This window comes from Stylophora pistillata, chromosome 8, assembly GCF_964205215.1.
Source record: "Stylophora pistillata chromosome 8, jaStyPist1.2, whole genome shotgun sequence".
NCBI classification, from domain to species: domain Eukaryota; kingdom Metazoa; phylum Cnidaria; class Anthozoa; order Scleractinia; family Pocilloporidae; genus Stylophora; species Stylophora pistillata.
The window spans coordinates 13946634-13967077 of record NC_142526.1 but is presented as its reverse complement, the minus strand read 5'-3'; the positions used below and the strand labels follow the sequence as shown (position 1 = coordinate 13967077).

Here is a 20444-nt window from a genome sequence, read left to right as displayed (position 1 = left end):
AAACTGTCAACTTAAGGCAAGTTTAAACAAATAAGTCTTCAAGTCCTTTTTGAAAACAGCCAAAGTGTTTGATGATCTGAGTGATAAAGGTAGTTCGTTCCACTGTTTGGGGCCAGCAGCCGAAAAGCTCTGTCACCATATGTCTTCAGAGATGTCCTTGGAATGCTCAAGAGTCTTTGTGAAGCAGAGCGTAGTAAGCGAGAACTGGTACAATAATGTAAAAGTTCAGAAATATAAGCCGGAGCTAAACCCTTTAGACCTTTGTAGACTAACAGGAGTATTTTAAAAATAATTCTATATTGAATTGGTAACCAGTGAAGCTTGCATAGAACAGGAGTAATATTATATATACAAGGCTAAAATATTAAGAAAAAATTATTAAATAAAAGAAAGTTTAAATCAAACGTTTTCGGCTGTTTGCCATCATCAGGGTTGATTAAGCGTACAAGCGAGCGCGAAAACTTTCAAGTTTAATTGTTTTGAACCCTGAAGTTTGAAAGGCCAACATGTTTTCATCACATGCGTAGAAGGTTAGAAGCAGTAGACGGTAAAGAACATTGGCCCGTGTCGGGCCAAGTCGAAATCATAATTAAACTGTACTTATTCTAACTTTCACCAATACGAAGCTTTAAAATTGCTGTATTTACCTTTTTGTCCCACTCTCGTTTATGACACAAATTTAATTGATTATTCTTGTTTAGGAAGCTTCGGGAAAATTTCTTAAGGACTTTACCGGGTGGAATTTTCCGTAATGCGTCAAACCTTCAGATTTTGTAAGTATGATGAATAAAAACAAACAAACCATCCAACAAACAAAATTAAACCAAAACTTTAAGACAAGCATTGAAACAAAAGCATAACAATCTAAAATCTTTTTTTTGTTCCTTTTCTGTTCGTTCTTATCCAGGGACTGTAGTTTAAACTTGATAGAGGACATATCATCAACTAGTCTGGCTTCACTGGTGTCATTGACAATATTGTGAGTAGTACAGCACTGTGCAGAAGTAATGCAAACGATCATTGTCGAATATCACGCTTTGTTCTTACGATATATCGGCGATATAATATCGTTTATTTTATGAACACCTCAAAACTATAAATCGACGAGATATCGGAGAGTCCTGCGATATCTCGTTCCGATGTTAAATCGTCGAACTATGTGTGTCTCCAGCGATAAATCGCTACAAAGATATCTTGTAGACCGTGGGGGAAATCATCACGATATATCGCTTCAGTGAAATATCGCTTCAGCGATTAACCGTTGAGCCAGGGATGAGTCATTGCAATATATCGTTCCAGCAAACCCTGAAAGCGGAGCACCTTTTAATAACTTTTCACTGCTCTCTCTTTATCAGAACTGCCATCAGGCTTTTGAACAGTTTTTAAAAACAGTTTAAGGTCTATTCATTACTTATGTGGGGTGGGGAGAAAACATGTAAAGTCGATGATCTTCTGCAGGCGGCATGCTGGTGATGAATATTATCGAACTCACAAATAAAAAAATTATGCACCCTGAATTTACAATTTTCTCTCCCTTTTTTTTTTTTTTTTTTCTAGAAGCTTCAGAGAAAATCGGATAAAAGTTATTGATAAGGATGCTTTTAACAACACTCGGAAGCTACAATACTTGTAAGTTCTCACGATAGACATCTCAGTTGTTGATCATAATGACCTGGTCATTATTTGTTTAATTTTTGGTTTTGACTTTTGGTATTTTGTTTCTTTTGTTTCTTTCTTAGAATTATATCTTGACCTACCAATCTCTTTGCAGGTATCTTCAAAATAATTTGTTGGAGGAGTTACCTGATAATACCTTCTTGGCCTTATCACGACTTAAAGTACTGTAAGTGTAGTGAGCTGTTTTGCAAATCTGTCTTTCTTTTAGCTTCAGCTTTTAGCTTTTAGCTCTGTTTACTCTACTTTTTCTGTTGTTTCATTTCTCAGCTGGTACCATAGTTATTATCATTATCATTATCATTTCAAAATCAAGAAATCTTAAAGACACAAGATGCTATCCGCAGGCAAATAAAACTACAGTACTGACATAACAGTTCCCCAGTTACTACTGTAACCATTCTATACTTGACACCCGGAATATAATGACGCCTTGCAATTGATACCGACATTTTACAAATCGATACTCTGGGCTTACTTGGTGAAAACACACTGAGAAGCACAACATAGAAACCTTTCTGGTAGAAGTGCAGAGTGTTTTTCGGTTACAGGTCTCTAAGTCACAACAAGATAAAAAGATTGACTTCCAAGACATTTGCTGGGCTTTCCACTCTGGAGAAATTGTAAGAATCACTTTGTTGTTAGTTTTTCAACGGCGACTTTTAATGTTTTGCTTGAATGATGTATCAAACCTAAAAATGCCCTTGCCTATTGGAAGAATGAAAATATCCGATGTTTGCAAAACTGCTTATAATTACAATAATTCTATCAACATCTAAATCAAAGTTCTTAGATACATAAAAATTTTGTATGAAGATACGATTTCTTCATTGTTCCGCCAGTTTTGATTATTCTATTTCAAGTTATTTTTGTACGTTTTTTTTAACAAATAGATCTTTGTTTTAGAGATTTGCAGAACAATTCCATCAGTTTGAGAGACTTTGCACCCGACAGTTTTAATGAACTGAGTAGTCTAAAGGAAATGTGAGTAATTGATAGGTAAACTGATAAAAATCAATCGAATGAGGTGAATCGTATGTTTACTTGCAAATGAAATGCAAGTAGTGAAAAAAATTCTTCGCTGATGAGCTGCGATTACAAAACTTGCAGAAAAGAAGCCTGAAAAAATTCAGAACCCACATAACTCTATCGCTAAAAATTCGAAGCGAGTGCTCTAGAACCTCATGAATGAAAAAGGTAATCTCGGTGATCTTTTCGGCGACATAATTAACATTTTGTTTATAGATTCTATAAATTCAAACAAGTCCAAAATTATTTCTGTTTCAGCCTCCTTGACGAGTTCATCCTTTGTTGTTATGCCCAAAAAGCAGCCCCTGGTGTCCGATGCATTTCTCCGTCAGATGAATTTTCAAGCTGTTCTGATCTGATGAAAAACAAAGCTGTCCAAGTGTGTATTTGGATTCTGGGGCTGTCTGCTCTACTTGGAAATCTCTTCGTAATATTGATGCGATCAATCGTAAAGGAAAATAACAAAATACATTCATTTCTTTTAACGAACCTTGCGATCTCAGATCTTCTAATGGGCATCTATCTGCTTATCATTGCTGTGAAAGACGCACAATGGCAAGGCGAGTACTTTAAACATGACATCAAGTGGAGGTCAGGAATAACGTGTGCATTGACTGGAGTGCTGTCTATGGTATCAAGTGAAGTGTCAGTACTCATGTTAACACTCATCACCACTGATAGACTAGTCTGTATTGTTTTTCCCTTCAAAATGAGACGAATGAATCGTGCGATTGCTTACCTTATTGTCGTGGTCATATGGATTTTCGGAACGCTGTTATCGGTTATTCCAATGTTAGGGTTGGATTATTTCTATGACGGTGAGCGTACCGTAGGATTTTATGGAAAGTCTGCCGTATGTCTTCCTCTGCAACTTTCGTCAGATCGTCAAGCTGGGTGGGAATATGCTGTGGGGATCTTTATTGCGTTGAATTTTGCGTCCTTTGTTTATATCCTCACTGCATATGTAGTCATGTTCCTCACTGTCAGAGGAATCGCCAAGAATATCAGGTCAACGAACATGAACAGAGAATCGCAAATGGCGAGAAGAATGATGTTTATCATTCTGACTGATTTCCTTTGTTGGATGCCTGTCATTGTAATCGGAATGTTGTCACTAATCGGGAAATTTCATGATCCTGGAAGGCAAGCTTACGTGTGGATTGCCGTGTTCGTCCTCCCCGTAAACTCGTCCATAAATCCTATACTGTACACATTTTCCACTCCCTTGATGAAGAGAAAAATGACCGAACAGAAGGAAAGGTTGAGGAGATATTTTCAAAAAAGTTCACTACAGTTACATGGATCTCAAGGCTAGTCCCATTTCATCCAATTTTTTTGTCTATAATACTGTTGAGTGTGATTGTTTGAAACTAGTGAAGACATCTGGCCGTCTATCAAACACACTTCCACTAGGCGGGTTTATTTTGCTATTGTCACCTAAATGAAAATGAGGGTTATTCAGACTTTTGCCACTAAAATTCTGAAAACCAGGATTCAAAGACTTTCACATGGGTACTGCCTTCAGCTTATGTACTAAATTTTTAATTTTAATAACCAACTGGTGTTAACCACAATACAGACAAGACTCATTCAGTCAAAATTACAAAATTTAAGTGATCAGCTTTTATATACATGAAATCATCTTTTAGGGATACGAGACACCTCCACGCGTGTACTAGAAGAGATACCAGAGTGCGGCGGACCTGAAAATGATTTGAAGCTGATTGAAACCCCAAGTCTCTTCTCAGATGAGATTTCACCTTCCGTGGTATGTCTAAGACAAATGTTTAGACTACATAATTATTCATCTCATCTACGGTCGAGAGAGAATGATTGTTATCGCTGTGGAGAATTATTTATAAATATAGATCTGTATGTATATTTAACAAATAGAGAAGCCGTGACTGTGCTCTGTTCTGTTGTAAAGCACGCACGACGTGGCTAGAACACGAAAGAAGTATAACAAACCTTATTTCCAAAGTGAATGACAGTGTCGTCAGCATGCTCTGTAATCTCATAAAGAAAGCTACCATAAGCCAATCAGAATCCTTGTTAAAATGGTGCAAATAATCTGATTGGTTGAACGAGATTAAAGCTGTCAAAAATGTGAAACCATCAAAGTTCACAAACCATAAAGTTCACAAGCTGAAATAGTTCGCCAAGTCGAATTTAACACTCGTGCCTGAAGTTCTGAAATGGTCGGACGCCTGAAGAGCCACAAAGGCGGTGAAACGCGTAGCGCAAAAGCAAAGAAAAAGAGGCCTTTCGTTTTTCATTGGTTTTAGTATCTTCATTCGACACAGAAGTTTACAGTTTCTGTTTTAATTAATTCTTTTAGGGTTTTGTTGTGGCCTCGTCAGAAAAGAAAAAAGACGTTTCTTTGCGGCTGATAAAACATTTCTCCAAAGCCAAGGAGAGGGCTTGGAAAAACGAGACAGAAATGGTCAAGGAACTCAATGGTGATGGGACGGGGCATCCTAACATCATCAAATATTGCTGGAATGCTCGAAGTACGCAAACAAGTGTTCTTCTTTTCTAATGCGGGCTTTATGAAATATTTCATGGGATCATATGGGGAAGAAAAAGACTGAAAAATTATGAAAATATTAAGCAATAAACAGCTTTATATAGCTACTGCTATTTGTAGCCATCCCAATGAACTACATGCTAAGGTTGGCTCCCTGCGCTGTGAGATATTTGACCATTTTGGAAGGTAAAACTATTATTTGAAGGAACGTCCTTCGCAGTCGAATAGTATAGAGTCACTAAGGCTTCGAAAAACTTTTGAAAGTGAATCTTCCTCACTCAAGTATGATAATATATAACATATTACCACAATTTACATTTTTCCCCTTTTTTGTTACCTTAGCTGAAGAGTGCGAGCTAAGTTACGAGCACGGGAAATTTTCTCGACTAAAGAAAAGCTCTTGGTAAGTTTTGGAGTGAATAAATCCATATCATACATATCTAGAGTAAGAATTTCTTTGTCCTCCACCAGCTTTGGGATTCAAAATGGGAAGTTTCACCCTGAAACGAAAAAACTCAAATTTTGATATTGGGAACATTTGATTACTGTCAAAAAATCAATAAATCTCTATTAGTGATATTTAAAATTCTGACATGGCCCCAAAATTTCAATCGAATCTTAGAATTTGTCCGAACTTTTAGAGCTCCTTTGAAGTAAATCAGTGCAGTCATCACATTACACTTATCTACGTCGTTTATCTCAAAAACAGTTTGCTGTGCTACGACTTTACGTCGAGTAAGACGTTGGCTGAGTTTTTGAAAGACGACCGAATAACTCTAAACTTGGACCAAGTCTTAGTTATCGCCATTGATTTGATTTGTGCCATCGAATACATGGAACAGAAGGGTGTTGTTCATAACAACATAACAACTTCCCACGTGCTGTTAGGAAGAGGACTAAGGGTATGATAGATTATGAGCTTATACAGAATAACTTGACATTCATTTTGATAAAGTTTCGATGTATTGCACACTCTGATTGGGTGATCGAAAAACCATGCTTGACCAGAGTACAGATGTGCCGTAAGCAACGGCCAAGAGAATGTCTGATTTTCGCTCTGTTATTTTTCCGGGCCATTTAGACTCTAAAGAAACGCTCCCTTATCGCTTAGACAAACCCAAATGAGTGATTTACGGTGGCTCATAAGTGCCATGCAAAAATTGTGATTTTTTTATCGTTTTAGCGACTTTTTTAGCGACTTTTTTAGCGACTTTTTTAGCGACTTTTTTAGCGACTTTTTTAGCGACTTTTTTAGCGACTTGTTTCGCGGGCTCAAGTTGCACATTGTGACTGACCCACGTGGTAAGTTGAAATTCATACACGTCGTTGGAGGAGAAGAGCCGATCATGAAGATTTTCTTTATATTCAGCGTTATTTTTATACAAAGTTCTAAAAAAGTCGCTAAAAAAGTCGCTAAACAAGTCGCTAAAAAAGTCGCTAAAAAAGTCGCTAAAAAAGTCGCTAAAAAAGTCGCTAAAAAAGTCGCTAAAACGATAAAAAAATCACAATTTTTGCATGGCACTTATGAGCCACCGTAGTGATTTAATGTCTTACAGTAGACACGGCAAAGACTGTACGAGTCCGGAAACACACCGGAAACACACCCACTGGTTATATTCAGAAGGGTTTAGTAATTTCAACCGATGTGAGACTGAACAAATATATTCCACACCGACTGAATTAAGAGAAAATAATGGCAAGTAGTTCTTTAGCGGGGGAATTAGTGATTTTGACACATCCAAACGTCCGGAACAGAAACCTCTTTCTATATTTGATTATTTTCTCTGGCTGAATGTAATCCGCTGCTGGTGTATAATTTTCGCCCAGATTCCACCGATAACAGCTGTTCTTGGAGGATTTGGTTCGGCCCAGTTGATATCTCGAGAATTTCCTGAATCCGCAAAAAGTGAGCGTGAAATGAAAGACGTCTTAGGGAAAAACATCCGTCAATTTGGTTTCTTGTTGACTAAGCTGATAAAGAGCTGTTACGAGGACGAACAGCTGGCAGAGGTACGTGATGAATTCTCATCTCATCGTTGTACAAAATTTTAAGAGTCAGCGTCTTTTGCTTTTAGGGGCCAGCTATTATATTTTATTAATGGGTGGGGGGGGGGGGGAAATTTGGAGGATTTGGTCCGATCACATGTTTTTCAAGAGAAAGCGGAGCAGAATAAATCTTCGCGAATAGAGTAGAAAGGGGAGGGGGGGTACTCTAGAAAATTGACCCCCAATCAAAAGGGGGAATTATTAGAATTCTACAAAGCTTCCCCTTATCAGAAGAGTATAGCTCCTATTATTGCTAACTGATGGTATCTGAGCTAATAACAAAGATATTTTGATCTCATATCGGAGAAAGTATCTGACCAGTTTATAGTAGCTACGTACGATTCAATCCATCGCCAGCTAAGACAATTAACATTATCCATAATTTACTACTGTAGTACAGCTCTTGAAATTCCAATGAATTTTCCTCCATCAAGATGGCAAAAAAATCTTACTTGCATTTATTTTACTCGCTGCCGTCAACATAAAAAAAGATTGCTTTTAAGCTTCGAGACCAAGAATTCTGCCTCAATCAAGAACAAAAAAAAAGGTATAGGTCGATACTTTGCTAGCAAAATGTTTTGTCTATCCTTAGTCTTCTGCAAAACCACAATTATAACAATAAGCACGTTACACTGTCTCCAAATATCAAAACTTAACAAGGAACACTTCAGAGCTCGTAGAAAACTAATTGAGGAAAAAAAATTGTCAAGAGCTTCAAAAATACTTGCTTCACGTTGCGTTGAAGGCTAAAGTGATCGTGAGAGCCATATGGGGTGAGATACTGTCAACGTTCTGGAGGTAAGGAAACGAAATGTTATCCTTTTTCGTCCGTTGTAGATTCGAGAAGTGATACAAGTGTGTTTTGAGCAAGACCCGGCTGTTCGGCCAAAAGCTTCACAACTTCGAGGTCGTCTTGAAGAGCTGTGGTGCCGCAATGGGATATGGGATACACATTTGTAGCTATTTACAAGCATCGGTTGTAAACTATTTTTAACTTCGTCCTACAAAGAGGCATATGGACTCTAAGACCTACACACACCTAAGATGCACTGAGCAGTCCTTGGCTTACCAAAATGATCCCTCGTAATTGAGAAATACTCAGAAACTTTCAATTGTCGTGTATGCTATTAATTTTTTAGTAAAATATTTTATTTGCTGAAGCTCATTCGCTTTTTAGACTTAAGTTGCGTGCGTGATTTGGATACGCCTTCTAGTTACAGTATGAGTCATTTCTCTCCAGTACTGTAACAAAACGGGTCGATGAAAACGAATTTACCTTACTAGTTTTGGACGTACTGTAGCCTCGGAATACGCTTTTGTGAAAGACCAGACAGGAGAGAATTACAATAATCTAACTTTTACGTTACAAATTATAATCGTTCACACATTTCGCTCGCGCGCAATCGGTCCTTAAAGCGTCAGGAGTCATCAGATATTTCTCAGTTAAATCTAGGAAGTATACAGTATTCCCCAATGTAATTTTTAAATCTTGCAACAAATGCAAAGGCTCCTTCGAGTTGATTTAAGTCTGGGGATTGTGTAGCTGTTGTTATGTACTGAAGAGGAGAGAAGCCTTGGTCCAAACTACAGTAATCAAGTCGTTCTAAAAAATCGACGCCACTCTCTTTAACAACAGGGACCTTAAACAACCACGACAGCGACGTCAACGAGGACGTGGAAAAACAAGAGATCTAATTGGCAGGACAATAGCTCAGCACGTACATTTTGAAACTTTGTACATTTCTTAGCCGTCCTATACAAATCAACAACGTGAAATCGCCAAAATTTGCGTCGTCTGCGAACCGAACCGCGACGGCAAATTATTTTAATTTCCATTTGGAACTCAACGCTACTTTTAAAGGTCATGCTGAAGTTGAGCTGTGGCGCCGTATGAGACAGTAAGCTCATGCAGCCATTTTTGAAATTCTAACTAAGAGTAGAAATTCATTTTTTAATCGAAGTCTTCCTTGGCGTTCCCGTCCTGACCGCTTAAGGTCCCTAACGTTCCGCTTTGCTCGCTGCGAGGAAATGTTTAAAGGATAACCAACTCAGTAGCCTCCGATGGTAGCGAAAATAGGCCCTTGCATTTCTCCCAGGATATTATTTGTTCCTCAAAGCCCACCATCTTTTTTTGCTCGCTAATTTACGGAGACTGCTTGCCTCTTGGCACAGGTTATCTGTGGACAGATTACGACGGTCTCACTGGGTTGATGGCTTTTACGACTAACGGTTAAAAGTTTGGCTCTTTTACGGCTAACAGTTAGTTTCTTTCGTTTCAATTTACAGAAATTTTTACGGTTAACACTTTTTACCACTAATGGTTAAAATTTGTCAATTTTTATCCTTAACAGCTCGTAGATTAGTTTGCCGTTTTACGGCTAACGGTAACCTCATTGAGACCATTAGATGTCGCGAACAATGAAGGCCCTCGTTATGGTACTCACTATTGTTACAAAAGGGAATTTCCCTTTCGTGTCTCGTGATTCACATGCCGTTTTGATGATCTTATTTATACTGCGTTGCAATATCGATAACCATATTAACAATTTCCGTCGAGTTGATCGAGACGCTACCCAGATACTGTCATAAATTTTCAGTTTGGTACATGAAAGGAAAAACGTGTTTATCTAGCTGTAGTGCAAACCAGGTTTCTCCTTTTTCTCTCTACGGAGTATACTGTAAATGAATGACTGAGCGCATGAATAAATATGTAAATAACTAGATAAATGGTTTGCACGTTACATCGCTGCCGCCATGTTGCTGGACGTAAACAATAAATATCTCATTAGCTCCTTTCGTTTGTCTACCAGCATGTATTTCTTTCACCATTGTTACCTGTGTCTCTAGAGATTGGTTTGCAAACCACCTAAAGATAAATACCTTGCCATTACTATCTGTACAAGATGATGTAACAAGGCGTAAATGCAGTAGCCTCGGATGTGTCGTTATAACTCCCAAGAGATTTCATGCTATTTGTGTAAATTTTTACCAAGTCGGGATTACATAACAAAGCTTCCCATCGCGTGGATTCTTTCAATGACAGTTAAAAATACATGGATATCTCTGTTAGCATCCATAAATGCTAACAATGGCTACTCATGCAATATTGAACGCGAATTTCAAGTATCCTTTGCTACATCACATGATCTGAGAACAAAGCGGAATGAAAATAGACCTTTCGTAATGTACTATTCATGGTTGCATTGAGTAATCCTGGGTCATACAACTGGGCTTTCAGATGCGAACCGTTTTAGTCACGATTAAGCGCGGATACCTAAAAGAAATGTCTCCTTCAGTGGTCGTGGTTTTATCAGTTCTAGTCTCAGCCAGAGCCGCTGTTCTCTCTGATGAGTACGCTCACTATGCAGCTCTGGATCCGAAAGAGTTAATGAAGCTGTACTGGACGGTCGACTGGGATCAAGAAACCGTGTCTTTTGCTGTTGAGGCGGCAACTAAAGGATGGATAGGTTTCGGAATCTCGTCAGGGAATGGAAAGATGATCGGAAGCGACGTGGTCATTGGATGGGTAAAGGACTCCAAAGGCTATTTGACGGTAGGTTAATAAATAAACATTGTACTGAATCATTCTCGGTCAATATTCCTCAGATACTCGGAGCAGAGCGGATTAAAGCCGAAGAAAGCTATGTAATATTGTTAATCAATCAACATCTGAATTTCTCGTCTGAAAAATGCCCTCAGTGTTTTCTATAATCATGTATAAAACAGAAAAAGCATCAATTTAAGTTTATTTTAGCCGCGCTGGAACATTACCGGCCTGACACAATGTCGTGGAATCACTGTTTACAAAAGAAGGGTTAGGGCCTTTCCGCATTGGTGAAAAAATTTGTCTATTCAGACAAATTTTCTCTCATCACCGACATTTTATAAGCACAGACAGTTTGGCGTGACTTGACAAATTTTTGCTGAATCGGACAAATCTTTAAACGGACCGTCGGCAAAATTTTTTTTGTAAATCGACTAAATAAACAAAACCATGAGAAAGTTGTCGTAAATGAACTGAGGACAGTTTACTAGAAAGGCAAAAGTCTTTTGTCGCAAAACTCGGGGATCGATTCGGAAACTTTCTGCGACTCAGGATGAATCCCGGAAATTGGAATCCTTTGGCAAACTGTGCTAGCCGGTCTTATAAGCAGATCAGGCGCTGACGGAATTTGACAGTTTTGAAACTTTTAATGCGGATGCACAGACAAAATTTGTTCCTTGATTTTTGTCGGGACAATTTTAGTTTTGTCACATCAGCCTTTGCTCTCGATCAGAAACAAGAGATGGTCCTATCTTTTTAGCAGGAAGAGACTTCATACCTGTTACGAGCAGATCCGTGCAAGAATCTAACAAAATCTTCAACAAAGCTGAAAAAAATTGAAATTGACTCGTCTTTTGCATATAGATAGCTTTTAGTAAGTATATGAATGCAATGTAGTTTTTTCCTTGAGATATCTGTTAATTCCTGAGAAAACGATGCCGTTTTCAACTTAGGCACAATTTGGCGATCCCGAACATGTGCGAACAGGGTGTAAGTTAGTCATGATTCACTTGACTCGCTTGTCCAAACTACTGCGAAGAAAACGCCGTCATAGTTCCAATTTGTTGTATTTCTTGCCATGGTCTAAACACCATGATTTAATAAACATCAGATTTATCTGAGTATTCAAGAGAAGTAAAGAAGTTAGGGCTCTCCCGTGCTACGTAAAACGGTAGGCAAAAAAGAACGATAATTTTGAGCGTGTGCCTTTGCTTAGAATTTCGTAAGATTAAGAATGACAATACCCGAGTTAACGATCTCTTAAAATATATAAAGTTTACTTTGGAGAAATGAACGTGGAATTTTTAAAAATTTGTTGAAAATCGTCAACGAACTAAATAAATTCACGCCATTGACAAAAACAAAAGCGTTTTTGTTTTAGAAATCCTGGCAACTTAAAAAGGGTAAAGAACAATGCAAATATACCTACCTCAACCGTTGAGGTATATGATATTCTCGAATTTTGAAAGTGCTTCATTCTTCCGTGTTTAATTTCATACGTGAGGTTTATCATGAACAGAGAAGCCCGCCGCTGCAGCCACGATCAAAACCGGCCTAGTTTTCGACGAATTCTTCGTAGCTCACTTTTCACATTTGTACTCTTTACACTGTTGATAAAATTTTTCCTGAAAATTCTGAAGGAAACCGTAAAAGGGCTGACGATAAAGCCCACTAGTTCAAGCCTGTCTTCCAATGCAGTTTACCGTGAATCCGTCTTGAAACTATATGCAAATTACGTCTCGCTTGCAAAGCAATACAAAATTTGTATATCTGGCTGAGGAAGAGTTTGTGGATAAGGTAATCCCAATGACCAGGATTGGGTCTTTTTGCCCTATGTCTCTTTTCTTTTGTTTTTGACGATCGTTGTTACGAAGTTTTCAAATCCGTTCAAAACAGGAAGGAGCTCTCGATGGTTTCAATTGATAGAACTACCCTACGTAATTTTCATAGCGCGAAAATATAATATGATAAATTTACGAACATGGACTGCCGTACATACTCCCGAAAGAGCGAAAAACTTCCATCATTTCCCCAAGAGCAGGAACACGCAAAGTATTGTCTTTCCTAAATTTTTAAACGTTATTTTGTTCACGTGGGAAATAAACATGCACTAATGAGGTTGATTTAATTACATAAAATTATTGAGGTGTTCGATTCTTCAAAAGTAAGTAACAAAAAAGGTAAATTTTCGGTAAAATAGTTTAGTAGTCTGCTACTCCAAAGTAACGCATTATAAGGAGAGACGCCGTACTTCCTTTCCCTCCACCCCATGAACAAATTCAACCAAGCAAGCTCGTTCGAACCTAAGCAAATTTTTTATATTATAGATTCAAGTGAAACAAATTTGCATACGGTTTGTCAAACAACGGATAAATGATGAACAGGATGGACAATAGAAAACTCTGAACGTAAGCTTTAAATAGTCTGTTCGATCAGTGTTTTGATGAATTTTGTCGCAAAGAACACCAACACTATCACGCGCACAAGGAACAGAAATTGCAAAGTTTAGACGTTTTCAGGAGCTGCCGTTTTAAAGTATCTATACGGCCAGCAGGGTTTTTATAGTTTTGGTATGTATTTAACATGCAAAAAAAGTATTCTAAAATAAAAATTGGATTCTGACGAGTCTTCGCCCTGAAATCGAGCTTTAAACTTCCTGCTTTGGCCAAGCTCATTGAGGGTGACCGTGAATCGGGGCAAAAAAGAGATTGGGTTCAGAATGGGTCGTGACGTCTAGTCAGGAACGCGCCAAATCCCGCCAGTGGCTCATTTCACTGTTTTTTTCAGTAAGGTAAAGAGTTTTCGGAGACATAAATATGCCCGTTAGATGTGTTGTAAAAGTACTGCGTTTGTCAAGCAAAGTAACAACACGACGCTCGAGACGCTCCTGGAGTGACGTCACTCATCACCAATCTTCCCTTACGCGGACAACTTCATTGGGCGTGGCCGAAGCGGGAACTTTGAAGCTCGATTTTAGGGTGAAGAGGCGTCAGAATCAAATTTTTTTTAAAATACTTTTTTACAGGTTAAAGAGATATCAAAACAATAAAACCCCTGTTGGCTGTATAGACACTTTAACGCAGGTAATATTGCTATTTAAAATAAGAAACCGAACTAAATTTAAACATACTTTACATGAAAACGTGCTTTATTAGTATGATTATGAAACGGCTCAACTGACTGGGTGCGAATCGACCTAACGGGGTACGAAACGGCTGGGTAAGAAATGACCGTGTGTACTAAACGACTGGTAACCTTTTCGGAGGCTCTCACTGAAATGCTACGAGTAAAGTTGTAGATGCAGTATAGTGGTGTCGCCCCTCACATCCTCGAGAAGCAGTCTAGTGAATGATTTGCTCGGTTAGCCATTGATAAAGCGTACCGTTGATAAAAAAATAAAAGTGGTAAGTTTCTAAACTGAAACTGTGGTTCTGCGTCGGTGGCATTAACAAAGTAATTTTGGTTTACCAACTGGAAGATAATATAAATTGCCCACCGTAAAGAGTTCCAAAGCTGGCGTCTCGAGTGTTATCCCTTCGTCAGAGCGAAAGTACAGTACGGGTGATAAACCGAGGAGTTGGGGAAATTTACGTCGATGCATAACTCTTAAGTGCTGTATATCCAACTCAATTTTACAACTCTATTTACAGTAACGGTCCTTTCATGAACCGTGCTATTCAACGTGGTTTGAAAACAATCATTTGTTTCTTCACTATCATGCATAAAAATAAATTTTCAGTCCTGTTCTCTTATCAGGATCGTTTTGCTGATGCAGAAAGTCTACCGCCACTAGACAGTGAAAACAACTACGAATTAACTGGCTGGGAGGAAACAGGCGGCAAAACTGTCTTGAAGTTTAGAAGAAAATTTGACACCTGTGATACTAAAGACAGAAAGATTGAGGTATAAAACCCGCTTTAAGCATTTGACATATATTCTTTTCATTTATATATGTTTGACTTTACGAAATTTTCTTTCGATATTTGAGCATGAAAGAATGGGAACTCTGCAACTGAATGCGCTTTTGCTCTCAACGTTTCTTTCAGCAAGGAACCACAAAAGTCGTGTTTGCTTATCACACAGAAGACCCAAACTCTGAGGATGACATCAAGCGACATACCTTTCGGGGTTCGAGGAGTATACTTCTCCTGAACAACTTGGACAAAAAAATTGTGAATGAGAAAGGATGGAAGCAATTTGACGTTTTCAGTTATAATGTGAGCGCTGCTCTCGATCACGATTACAAGATGTTAATCGTTTCCCAACCAAAACTAATTTCTGTCTCAAACCCCTGTAACCAGTATAATCCTTAATATTATCATATTACAGGTTACAATCCCCAAAAAGCTTACAACATACTGGTGTTCTCTTGTCAAGGCCCCGGAAATTAAAGGAAAACACCACATAACAAAGGTTTGTCATTACATGTGCTTCTCTCCGTATTGATGTCAGTCTCCTTGCCATCTTTAACTTGATCTTGTCACTATTTTAACTTTATGCTGATCAAGTCATCCCATTGGTCAGTTTGTTAATCATTTGAACTAAACTTGATGCGATTCAACGATAAAATCCTCCATTTAACAGTTGTTGGCTTTGTCATCCCTGTCTTTCTTATCTAGAGTTGACCCCTAGCTTCACTTTCACAAAATCGTTTGGTCGTTTTTTATACATATCGACCGACAATGGTCTTCTGTAAGTTAAATATTTTGTTTGTTACGCGCATTCTCTTCGACTAGATTTGGCATTTTACGCTTCCCCTGAGATAACTGACCACCGCAATGAATAACTCTTGCAATCATCTTTCAGTTCGAGCCAATAATAAAAAAAGGAAACGAAGGCATCGTACATCATCTTGTAGTCTACGGATGTTCAGGGAATTTCAACGACAGCCATTATGGTTCTGGTTATGATTGCCAGGATCCAAACATGCCAATAAGACAGTGTTACGGCTCTGCAAATGTTGTGGCAGCGTGGGGAGTTGGGGGCGAGGTTAGCAGTTTTGGTTGATGATTCCATACATTAATTTGACGATTTTCTTGAAACTAAAATTCATATCAAAACTATTTGTATTAACCTTGCAAACCCACCGAGGCAGAGTTATCGATCTCATGTATTAGTTACTTTGTAAACTTTTAGGCATTTTACTATCCACCGCACACTGGTTACCCGATTGGAACAGAAGATTCACCAAGTAGTTACTTTCTCGAACTACACTATGACAATCCAGAGAACATTGAAGGTCAGTGAATTTGCTCCGCTGTTCATGCGATCATTTTAAGCTGCTTCAAAACAGCCTTTGTGCCGTTCTTGATGGTCCTATTAGCTTCAAATAAACAAAAAAAAAAGAAAAGAACTCTTGGGCTGCGTTCTTACATCCCAATCATTACTTTGCCTTGAAGGACGCAAAGACAACTCGGGAGTTCGTTTTCACTACACTCCTCACCTCCGTGAGTACGATGCTGGTACAATGACTGTTGGAGAAGCAGTCACCTCATATATGATAATTCCGCCAAAACAAGAATCCTGGTTAACTAAAGGATATTGTCCCAAAGAGTGTTATCAGGTAACAGATTAGCAGATAGGATATGATATATATGATTTGGGATCTGGAAACTGCTTGTGAGTCGGCATTACACATGGAAAGATATTTTGCACAAACACTTGACGTAAATGTTATGCATGAATGCTTTCCCACTTTAACGATTTTTTCCATTTATTCTTCCCTTTCAGAAAACGTTGGAATCGACGTCACTACCGGAAAAAGGAATTAAGTTGTTTGCTTCTTTCCTTCACACTCATCTACAGGGTTAGTCTATTATTGTTGTTTACTTGAATCCAGTTTCATATTCTTCGAATTGCTGACACATACAAGCTAGAAAGAAGGTACATGCTGAACGGTTGGCTATGTCTCATTAGTCCGTCTATTTTTTATCGAGATCATAGTCATAAAAGACATGTCATATTGCTATATCTATCCATTAGGGCGTGCAACATGGACGAAACATGTCCGCAACGGAGTTGAATTACCTGAAATTGTACGAGATGACAATTATGATTTTAACTTTCAGGTAAATGAATCATCTAACGCTTCTTTTATCTCTATTTCATTGAGTTTCCTTTATTATGTATACACATGTAATGTATTTTCTGATGAATTTGTTAACTGCTATCGACGAGCTTATGCCATTCTATAAAAATAAAAAAACAACAGAAATTTTGACTAAAGGCTTGGAAGTTCAAAATTTCATTGAATACAAGAGCAGAATAATACACAGTTGATTGTACAATCATCCGGGATATTCAGGCCCATGATAATATCACGTGTTCTTCATTTGTTTTTAGCCCTTCAATCAGTTAAAAAATCGGTGAGCTACTGCTTCTCATTATCCGTAAAGGAAACACTCTGACAAACACTTGAACTTTCCTTTCGCAGGACATACAAATTTTAAGGAAGGAGGTTCACGTAAAACCGGTGAGAACCACAATTTAGTTTTAAGAATAGTTGAAAATCTACTGACGTATCAAAAAGGGTTAGCAAAATATTGAAAACATAGATATGCTCATCCTTAAGTGCCATACCGACAGTGCAACATGTAAATCAAACATTTCCAAAACTTTTTTATTGTTTTTCTGTCCTTCAGGGAGACGATTTGATTCACTACTGTAAATATGAGACTGTGGACCGTGATAAGCTCGTAATGGTAAGTTCACAAAGCGAAATGCATTTTTGAATCCGCTGCGAAAGATTTGTCGTTATTATTTTTGTTTGTTTATTCAATCATCTTGTTGTATGCCTCACATATTTAGGGTGGGATATCAACCTCTCAAGAGATGTGCCTAAACTTCTTGTTTTATTATCCAAAAGTGAAGAACGTCTCGTTGGACTGCGTCAGTATTCAAAAAAACCCAGTACAAGACTTCATCCGAAGTAACATGTGAGTAGATATTCCTAATCAGCAGTGGAAATAACTCAGAATTGGAGTTTATAGGATTGTGACAGGAAATTCTGAATGACCGTTCATTTTAGCGACTCTTCATTTATTCGATTACTGTTTGCTTGTTTTATATGGCAGTCCATCCCTGAACGTGTCGTCTGAGTGGTCTAATCCTCTTGTTGGTGCGAACGTTACTTGGACGAGAGAAATGGCAATGGACTTGCAGAGGAGATACGATGAGGCTGAAACATTTCTTGTACCTTGTCTTTGGGTAAGTAAACCCTCCTACTCGGTTATGTCATAAACCAATTATTTCCTCAAATTTTCCGATATCATCAAAAAGGTGAAAAAGTGAAATTACGAAAGACAGCCCCGAAACCGAGATGTTTCAAGTTTTTTTTTTTTTTCGTTCTGACAATGACAAAGTACATTTATCTATATTTCAATCGACTGATTTTCGTATTTAACAGGGAAAAATACCCCAAAACAGGTTGCCAGTGCCGAAGATAACCCGCTCTCTGCCACCAAAAGAGTCAAAGTGTGACAAGCAAGTTGCTGCTTCTGCCACGGTGAATGCCTCTCGTGTCGTTTTTCTCTTTTTGCTGATGGTGTATTTGATGTTTCTGTAAAATTTGACAAGCATTTTTTGACGCATCATAAAAGAAACTGTTTTATAGACAAGATGAAGAAATAAAAAAACAGTTTGTTAGTTCTGGTGATTTTGCACACGTGTTCATGATTCCCATTCATTGTAAAAAAAAAAAACACCATCGGAGGTTCATAAAGAAGGCTATATGAATAGACGAAATTTTGCTCACGGTCTCATATAATACATTATGAGCTGATACAAAATAACTTAACGTTCATTTTGATGAAGTTTCGGTGTATTGCACACTCTGATTGGCTAATCGAAAGATCATGCTTCACCAGAATACAGATGTACCATAAGCAACGGTTAAGCGAATTTCTAAATTTCGCTCTGTTATTTTGCCGGGCCATTTTGACCCTAAAGAAACGCTCCACTCTTATCGCCCAGACAAACCCAAAGAAGTGATTTAATGTCCTGCAATAGACACGGACACTATATTGTTAAGCCCAATGGATAGTGCTCTGGACTGTTGTGCGGGAGGTCGAGGGTTCGAGCCCCGGCCGGACCAACACTCAAGGTCTTAAAATAATTAAGAAGAATTTGCTACCTTTCTATAACATCAAGAAATGGTTAGATATTCTGGTCTTCTCGGATAGGGACGAATAAAAGGAGGTCCTGTCTCCTGCAGGGTTGGGGGTAGGAGATGTTAATTTCCCACACACGAGATTACTGTGTGATGGATGTTTGGAGCAGTTGAGTCCGATCACATATTTTTCACAAGAAAATGGAGTAGGATCAACTATCGATAACAGAGTACACGAATTATACTTCAGTTTCAGTCCAGATAAAGTTACAGTAAAATGAACGCTACAGAATCTCGATATAACGACCCCTTGATGTGACGAACCAATTTCCCCAGTCCCTCGACACTTCTTTAAATCGAGGTTCCACTGTATAAAAAATAAGCACCTCACATTGTCTCCAAAAGAAAACACGAAATCCCTCAGAACTCGTAGAAAACTAATTATGGAAAGGCCATCTAGAAGAGCCATGGTGTCGCAATGGTATCTGTGTATTTGTAAGTCGTAAACTATTTTTTAACTTCGTCCTGCAAAGAGGCGTCTACGCTCTAAGACCTATGCACACCCAAGATACATCGCGTAGTCCCTGGCTTACCAAAATGATTGCTCGTAGTTGAGAAATACACATAAACTTTCAGTTCTTATTTAAGGTGGCTGGTACTAATTTCATCACGCGGGGAACAGGTCACTCTTGCGTCACGCGCGAGAGAAACGTGCGAAAGAAGCGCGAGATGAAAAGACGAAAATTCAAAACAAAGATGGCGGCGCGAGGTCTTTTTTCTACTTTTGTAAGAAGTTTCCCTAACGGCGCGTATTGTTGAACGACCACTGCGTATGCAGGAGACAGAAGTGAAGATTCTCGGAGACATAACGGTTGCTTCACATCTAAACGAAATATCCAACCAACATGAAATCTTGCGACGGCAAAAAAAGGAAAACTCAAGTGAAGGATAATCTGCCTGAAGCGAAAGAAGACTGGGAAATTTCAATGAAAATAATATAATATAGCCAGAAGTTGTGAGTAGGTCCTTTACATTGCCAGAAGTTTGGGACAATACGGCGGAGGCGGTTCTCGTGTTACAAGCAAAATGGCGCCGAAACAGTATAAGAAAATGTATGGGAAAAGATTGTTTTTTCAAAATAGCTCTCTAAGAATGGGATATTCTTTCGCTGCGTACTTGGAAATGCAGCCTGCATCGGTTAAAGCGTCCATCGCTACGAAAAAGAAATACTCAAATTCAAGCTTATTTTTTCCCAAGGTATACGAGTAAACTCATAATTCTGACTCCATTTTCCGATACAAACTCTAAAAATCTGCGTCGACTAGGTGTTACAATTCTTTTGTCGTGGGAACAACTTTGTGAAGATTCGCAACTGCGTAGATCGATATGCATTCTGCAGAAGTTTGCTCAACTAAATCGCTCGTAAACGATCAAATATGTTGGTCCACAAATTTTCCTCGAGTCGGGAAACTCTTCGTATTTTCACAGAGCGAAAAGCCAAATACGCCACTTTTAAA

The 20444-nt window shown here is 38.4% G+C and overlaps 2 protein-coding genes across 2 annotated transcripts in view; both read left to right on the top strand.

Annotated features, from left to right (window-relative positions):
• LOC111335728 (uncharacterized) overlaps nt 1-10072 on the top strand; it is a 42807-nt gene extending 32735 nt beyond the window's left edge. Inside the window, exons 33-45 of the mRNA XM_088729959.1 lie at nt 702-773; nt 908-979; nt 1558-1629; nt 1772-1843; nt 2226-2297; nt 2581-2658; nt 2962-4013; nt 4353-4471; nt 5042-5213; nt 5573-5633; nt 5940-6132; nt 7058-7240; nt 8114-10072. Of these exons, the coding sequence (XP_088586085.1) occupies nt 702-773; nt 908-979; nt 1558-1629; nt 1772-1843; nt 2226-2297; nt 2581-2658; nt 2962-4013; nt 4353-4471; nt 5042-5213; nt 5573-5633; nt 5940-6132; nt 7058-7240; nt 8114-8236 (2341 nt within the window). The 3' untranslated portion in view covers nt 8237-10072. The remainder of the gene's footprint in view (nt 1-701; nt 774-907; nt 980-1557; nt 1630-1771; nt 1844-2225; nt 2298-2580; nt 2659-2961; nt 4014-4352; nt 4472-5041; nt 5214-5572; nt 5634-5939; nt 6133-7057; nt 7241-8113) is intronic.
• A 144-nt stretch (nt 10073-10216) lies between these two features.
• On the top strand, nt 10217-18474 carry LOC111335715 (DBH-like monooxygenase protein 1 homolog). Its single transcript, XM_088729960.1, has 14 exons — nt 10217-10829; nt 14577-14723; nt 14867-15037; nt 15150-15233; nt 15627-15809; nt 15957-16059; nt 16220-16383; nt 16551-16626; nt 16803-16888; nt 17254-17292; nt 17462-17521; nt 17628-17755; nt 17894-18026; nt 18226-18474. The coding sequence occupies exons 1-14, from the start codon at nt 10515-10517 to the stop codon at nt 18382-18384; spliced, it is 1848 nt and encodes a 615-aa protein (XP_088586086.1). The 5' UTR covers nt 10217-10514; the 3' UTR covers nt 18385-18474.
• Nucleotides 18475-20444: the final 1970 nt, after the last annotated feature.